Source organism: Rattus rattus, chromosome 10 (assembly GCF_011064425.1).
Source record: "Rattus rattus isolate New Zealand chromosome 10, Rrattus_CSIRO_v1, whole genome shotgun sequence".
Taxonomy (NCBI): Eukaryota; Metazoa; Chordata; class Mammalia; order Rodentia; family Muridae; genus Rattus; species Rattus rattus.
Genome location: NC_046163.1, coordinates 48,934,059 through 48,941,742, shown reverse-complemented (window position 1 = coordinate 48,941,742; position 7,684 = coordinate 48,934,059). Strand labels below are relative to the sequence as shown.

Sequence of the window (7,684 nt, the reverse complement as noted above, 5' to 3'; positions counted from 1 at the left end):
CACTGCCCAGAGACCTCGATCTTAGTACCAACTCTGCCTTACACCACCCAGAATATATTTCTGACTCAAAGAGAAATGTGTATTGAGAGCCAGACGCAAAATAAGATAAAGATCCTCTGTTGGTTTCTTTTTTTCTGGGAGGCAAGTTCTTTAGACATTGATTTTACAAGCCAAAGAATAAGTCTCATATTTTTCAGCACCATGGATTCTATAGATCCTCTCCTACAAATTCAGAACTTCACACATTGGTAGAAATGTTGAGCAAAACGTCCTTTTCTGTTGCGAACGGCTTCCCTCCGCTGGGTCCCTTTGCATCCCCCATGCGTCAGTAGTTTCTTCCCCAGCCTTTCTAAAGGGCTGGAGAGGCAGAGCGCCTCAGCAGCAGAGCGGAGCCTACAGCCCTGCCATCTGATTGGCTGCCGGGCGCGTGGCTGGGCTATAAAAGAGACCCCTACAGGCTTGAGAGGCAGAGGCTCAGAGGATTCTGACAGCTTCTTTGCAGAGCAGAAGCAACTGCGCTCAAAATAGAAACCACCGTTGCTCCCGCTGCCTTTGTCTCCTCGCTCCGAATCCCACAGTTAAACAAGATGTGCAAAGGACTCGCTGGTCTGCCGGCTTCCTGCCTGAGGAGGTAAGATTGGCTTCTGTTACTGACCAAACTAAAGTTTTGCAAGGACTTTCTCAGTGAGTTGCAGGCTTTGCTTATGAACTTCTCTGGGATCCGAGGCTATAGGCTCTGGGAAGCCCTGGTAGTGTGCCCCAGGACTAGCCAGACACGTTGACTTCGGAAGCAGGCTCCGCAAATGTTGCTTCCTGTGTGTTGTATTTCGCATGACTTTAGTTTTGAGACTGGTTCTGACTTTTAAACTGAGTCCTTTAGTTTAAGCTGCTTGGATTACGAAGTGACAGGAGGTTTGGGGGATGCATCTGAATTCCTTCTGTGATTATTGTCCCTGTTTGACCATTGCTGAGGACCCAGAACCAGGGCTAACTAGTTCTTGTGTGGAGGAATAAACCTCAGAAGGAAGTTTGGAAACACTGTCAGAATGCTCTCTGCAGCATTCTTCACTGTCCTCTACTCTACATTAGTTGAAAACCAATGTGAGAATAAAAGATTCTTTTCCAAAGTACATCTCTCTTATCCCTCTGCCCCGTTTCCAGATGTTGAAACAAATACAGTTTGTAACCTACCAGCTAAAGTTTTAGAGGCACTGGTATGTCTTTGGGTTCAAGGGTCTAAATGAATGATTTCATAAAGTTCTTATATAGTAGTAGTTGGTTTCAAATAAAACACAAGGTTAGTGTGGGTCGCATGATTTCCTCTTGAAACTAAAGGCCAGAGGTCATCTACCAAACCTCCCTAACCATCCTTGGAAATATAAATCCCATTAAATCTTAGTTTGGAATACAGTCCCCTAAAGCAGTGTTTGTGCATTACTGAGTCTGCCCTCAAAGGGTTAAGCAGCTCTCATCTTCAGGGCCAGGGTCTCCAGAGGGTCCTATCTGCTCAAGGTCACATGGGTGGTGACAGCAGACGAAGGACCTTGTCCAGGCTACCTGTCTCCAGAGACTTCGGAAGTAACTTTGGTTTTTTATTTTTCTGCTTCTGTTGTGTTACAAGATATTTGCCAAGCATGCTTCTAGCTCTTTGGAAATGCCCCTTCATTTAGTCAGTAGCTGTCCCAGCTCAGGCAGAGACAGTACAGGGAGACAGGAAGTCATTTCTCTTTGGGCTGGATTACAGCGCATCCATAGGATCACCTTAGGACCGTCCCATTGCTGGTGATTTTTATCTTACTGTCACTGGGGAGGGTTTTGTCAGCAGTCATCAGCTGGGGAAATAGAGAAGGGAAGATGACCTTGTGAGAGATGGAAAAATACTACCTTAAAGGGCAGCCCGAGAATAGTGCGGAGATTCAGACGTTCTGAGAAAACACACGGAGAAGCTCCCAGTGTGTCAACATCCACCCTAAAGCAGTGTGCACCGCCATTCTTCTCTAACCCTGCCAGGCAAGACTGTCTCGGCCTTTGTTGCTCTGGAAACACCATTCTTCTTAAACGATTTCTTGGCTTTTATAATAAAAGAGATAACAGTAATATAATAAACTATCTATTAAGAAAGAAGGACAGAATTAAACTGGAAGTTCAAGTAATGAAACTCTGTGGTACCTTGGCTGCCTGTTAGGTGGTACCAGTAAACTGGAAACTGCTCTAATTAAATACTTACCTCAGCCCTGACTCTGTCTTGCTTCTCCGATCCCAAAGTCTGAGATGCCCTTTTTAATGTGCGTCTCCCTGTGATGTCGACTTGGGGTTATCTGTTTATTTGTTGTTTGTAGCTTTAGCTGGTGGTTGCCTAGAAACAAGCCTGGTAGGGCTGAGCCTTCAGCCTGAGCGTGTGTACCATTCACTTTTTCTGCTCCTCTATGCAGGGCTACACACTTAGGCTTATGCTCTACACACACACACACACACACACACACACACACACACACACACACACACATGCACCTTGGGAGCTTCTTGGCTACCACTTTCAGGGCTGACTAAACTCACTTTTACTTTACTGGGAGTGCTTCCATTGCTCACCCTGGGAAATAGTACCATGCTTCCCGAAGGTGTCCTATAGGGAGAATGGGTCGTGTTTTGCAGTTACTGCCTACATTTAAAAAAGCAGCCACTTCTAACATGCTTTCACCAAAGATATCAAAGGTCATAAAGGAGTCTCTTCTGGGAGTTCAAGCCACTGCAACTCTCCTAAGGAGGCTGCTTCTGATCTACATTAACAGTCATGAGTTCTTAAGCACCCTCATGCCTCTCTTTTAAGGAAATGTGGTTTTCATGTTCATTTTCGTCTTCTTCCTTGCAGCGCAAAGGATATGAAACATCGGCTGGGATTTCTGCTGCAGAAATCAGATTCCTGTGAACACAGTTCTTCACACAGCAAGAAGGACAAAGTAGTAACTTGCCAGAGGTAAGAGAAATAGCTTTAGCGAAGAACCCTTGAGTGTTAACTATCTGATGATAGAGAAGTTATACATTGTATGTAAAGAGTCAGTGGGAAGATTTAGGTCAAGATGGCCTCCATTTTTGAGGTGAAGGTATACAATTGTAATCTCATCACTTGGAAGGGTAGGAGGGCCATGGGTTCAAGACTAGCCTGAGATTTATAAAAAGATATTATATCAAACACAGACACACACACACACACACACACACACACTCACAAACACACATGAGAATGGAGAAAGATAGACAGAGCAGAGTCCAGTTTATGACAATCATAATTAGAATTTAAATCTTTACATATTTCATGAGAAAGTATCCCAATAAACAATATATCACATTTTGCCTTAGATTTTTTTCTTTAATTCTGTGCTATGTATTTAAATCATTCTTTCTTCTTAAAATCTCCAGGGTGAGCCAAGAAGAAGTCAAGAAATGGGCTGAATCTGGAAAACCTGATTAACCATGAATGTAAGTAACCATACTTCTCTCTCTCTCTCTCTCTCTCTCTCTCTCTCTCTCTCTCATTTATCACACACACACACACACACACTCATGCACCACACACACACACACACTCATGCACCACACACACACACACACACACACACACACACACACACACACACACACTGAGGATAGTATTACTCAGCATAAGACAAGCCGTTTCTGGGTAACTTTGGTTCTTTGTCCTTTGTCACAGGTGGACTGGCAGCTTTCAAAGCTTTTCTGAAGTCAGAATACAGTGAGGAGAACATTGACTTCTGGATCAGCTGTGAGGAGTACAAGAAAATCAAATCACCTTCTAAACTAAGTCCCAAGGCCAAGAAGATCTACAATGAGTTCATCTCCGTGCAGGCAACAAAGGAGGTATGTTTCCATGGCAGAGAACTTTCTAGATCTTAGTGGGAATTCATAGGAGAGGCATTCAGGGGCAGGAATCTTTAGATCTACTAAAGGAGCAATAGGACTGGCTATTATAATCTTGACATTTCAAGTAAGTCTATTAGGAAAAAAGCCATTTTGTCTATATGATCTCAATGACTCTCCTTAATAAATATAATTATAAATCTCTCAAATGAGAGAGTAAAGGAAAGGGAAGCGCTCTTTCCACTTCAGGGCAGAGCTGACCTTTTATACACATATGCCAGGGCACACCCAAATGTCCCGGGTTTCACTCCTGGGAGGAAGGTAAAGAAAGGGTCCTGGCTACTCCTTGTTGAATGTAAGCCTCCTCTCTTCAACAGAGCTCTAGCTCTAATGCAACCTTGGTCTTTGCACTTTAGGTGAACCTGGATTCTTGCACCAGAGAGGAGACAAGCCGGAACATGTTAGAGCCCACGATAACCTGTTTTGATGAAGCCCAGAAGAAGATTTTCAACCTGATGGAAAAGGATTCATACCGTCGCTTCCTCAAGTCTCGATTCTATCTTGACCTGACCAATCCTTCCAGCTGCGGGGCAGAGAAGCAGAAAGGAGCCAAGAGTTCTGCAGACTGCACTTCCCTAGTCCCTCAGTGTGCCTAATTCTCACACAGAGGCAGAGAACCGAAATGCCAAGACTCTATGCTCTGGAAAACCTGAGGCCAAATATTGATCTGTATTCAGCATCAATGCTTTCTCCACATTGTAGCCTAGTGTCCATGCTGCCTGCCGTGTGTGAGTCACTTCCATGTAAAACTAGACTTAGCTGTGGTGTGGGGGTTTTCACTGGGGTAAGACCCAACTCGTTTTCAATTTTCCCAAGTTTCCTTAAGGGTGTCAGGTGAGCAAGTCTCCAAATAACGGCCCTGTAGGTCTGGATTTTCAAAGATGGTTAGCAGTCCGCCCCTTCCAACAGTTTGACCTCGAGTTAGTTGGTACACTTCATGTGACGTCACATGCACATGCAATGTCAGCCAGCAGCACTTCCTACAGACTTTCAATGTTTAGGTGATATTTGTGTATGTGTATGTATATATTAAATATATAGAACATATGCATATACATTCTGTATATATTATATCTATGTATTCAATATGTGTGTGAATGTGCATGAATATATATGCATATATATATATTTGTATATGTTCACACATGCACACACATTTCTTCAAGAAAAGATGGGAAAGATCCTTGGTGCTCAAATTGGAGTGTGTACACATGCTTGCATGCATGTTCTGGTCCTTCATACTGTGTCTGAACAGGGCAAACTAAATTAACTGCCATGCAGGCTAAGAAAGGAATGCTAACTTGTAGAAAGTGAGTTCTGTCAAGCCACTGGGTCTTGATGGAGCATAGTCAGGGCCTTTGTGTTTAATCTCGTTGATGGCCTCCACGTTGAGCACTGAGCTATGGGGTGAGTACTCCGAAAACTCTGCTGTCTGACTGACACAGAGCTGCCTCGTACCGGTGATTACTACTAGCACTTGTAAGTCCCTATGCTGTTGGCCATCTCTCCTTTGCCTGGGTGCTCAGGGCATGCTGATTAGCAACTGGGTTGGTCTGGAGCTGGATGTTTGAGAGGGATGAAGGAATGCGGTCCAGGCCTTGTTGCCTAGCCCTACAAATGACTACTGCTTAGGTGAGGGCAGAACACCACGAGGTTATCTTAATTCTTTCCTCTCTTGATAAGGTGCTCTCCTATTCCTATCCCCAAAGAACGTCACCTGTCAGATGAGCCTCTTTACTTCCCCGTGGTTGGTTGCTCACGTTAGGAATCATGGCCACCTACAAGTCATTCTAAGCTACCCGCTTACATTTTCCAAAGCATCACCAGGGGGAAAGGTTATGCTGTCTCAGGAGGAAGTAAGTTCTTATGAGCCGCAAAGCCCTTTTTGGTTTTCTGCTTTGAGGTAAGAGCTTGTTCATCCCATCCCAAACACCAAGGTTAGCAGAGACCAACGAAAGGAGAGAGGAAAGAAAAAAAAGAAAGAGAAAAGAGAAAAGAGGAGGACGGGATATCAGTTGGTAGGACTACTGTTTGGAGCTTTTCAAGGCACGTGAAATACTTGAAAATTTCTCATTTGTGTTATTTATGTTGTTTTGTACAATGTTTTTATTACTGTATTGTTTTATAAATGGAGGTACAGGATATTACCCGAATTAATAATGAATGCCCAAGAAGTAATTTTCTTCTCATTCTTCTAAAAGTCCTGCCTTTGAGAGTGCACACAGACTCGTGCATATTGCAGGCACAGCTCCAGTTTAAATTCCATGCATGAGCACCATTGTGGCTGCAAAGTGAAGACACTCATAGTGTGTATCCAAGTCTCACCATTATTGAAGAAGTCAGTTTTCTAACAGTACTCGTGTTGTCTCTCTTGACAGTCTTGCTTATAATATCCCCAGAGCTCCCCCATCAGTGGTCCTAACTCCTTTTTGTAATACACAAGTCCACAGTCGTGTCTGTATAACTCTCCGGTCTTGCCCTAATATTATCATGACTTTGAGATTGTACCTGTACTCCCAGACTGCTGTCTCACAAATAAGTCTGGAAAAGTCATTCTGAATGAGAAGTAAATTATTTTATGTAATACATCTTGAGTGTGTCTTCAATTGTATTTGCCATCGCTCTTTGGTCTGGCGAGCCTGCCTGCTGCTGGCCCCTGCAAAGGACGCTCCTCCCAGATGCATGTCTGTTTCTGCCATGTGCTTTATAGGCCTCAGCGCTGATGCTTCCAATGAAACACAGATCTGAATGATAACAGGAAATAAATGCTTCCTACAAAACAATCTGCTTGGAAACACATTAATGATCCAGAGAGGCAATGCCGTGAGAAACAGCGGGGCATAGGATGCCTTTAGAAAATGACTCACAGGGAGTCTCTTATCCCTCCCCTGCCAACTCCAGAAGGAAAAGTAGAAGTTGTATTGTTTATGCTTAGGCCCCTTTCACTGTTCTGCCTGCTTCTGCTCCCAGGTCCCTGGCTGCTCTAGGTTTGAAGACTAGGCAACTTTAGTGTACTGCAGGTCTTCAATTGGGTGTGGGGGGGAGAGAAAATACCCCAAACTAAAACAAAACAAAACAAAACAAACAAACAAACAAAAAGTCCCAACGAAACAAAACAATACCACCAAAAACCAAAAATATCAAAATAAGACAAAAGAAACCAGATCAACAACAGCAACCAATGGGGTCTCACTCAGGCTGTCGTCCACTGGCTTATAACTTAACCGTGAAGACTAGTTTGGGTTCAAATTCATGGAGATCCTCCTACCTCGACTTCTCAAGTCTTAGGGTGACTGGTACAGGTTTTTCTTTTCCGGATTCCTTAGGATTTTAAGGGTAGGGTTCCCCTTCTGAGCAGCTGCCTACTTTCACTTACCTGCCAGAGTGAGAAAGCTTGTGGAGAAGCTGAGGTGGCTGGAGGTGTCCAGGAGAGAGCTCTCTGCCACAGCTGCTCAGGGCTGTCTTTGTCCTTTGTGAGTTTCTGAAGAAACAAACAACAACAACCAAAGGTAACAGAATGCTCACATCTGAAACCAGGGCTTTGCACAGCAGTAGGCATAGGTGATTGCAGACATTTTTTTTCCCCAAGTAATGATGCTTTTAAAAATCTGGCAGGAACCTTGGATGCTATACTTAGGAAAGTACATGAAGGAATTGAAATTTCTCATAAATATGCATACAAAATGTTTGCACCCCCACCTCTCTAAACACAGACGAAGATCCCTCTGCCCTCTTTCTCAAGCACTGG

At 43.9% G+C, this 7,684-nt stretch overlaps 1 protein-coding gene across 1 annotated transcript; it reads left to right on the top strand.

The window, feature by feature from the left end:
* The first annotated feature begins 455 nt into the window (after positions 1–455).
* On the top strand, positions 456–6,719 carry Rgs4 (regulator of G protein signaling 4). Its single transcript, XM_032915122.1, is given in 6 exon segments — positions 456–631; positions 2,870–2,974; positions 3,418–3,450; positions 3,452–3,477; positions 3,710–3,876; positions 4,293–6,719. Coding segments are annotated over 6 exon segments (615 nt in total). The 5' UTR covers positions 456–587; the 3' UTR covers positions 4,533–6,719.
* The last annotated feature ends 965 nt before the right edge of the window (positions 6,720–7,684 follow it).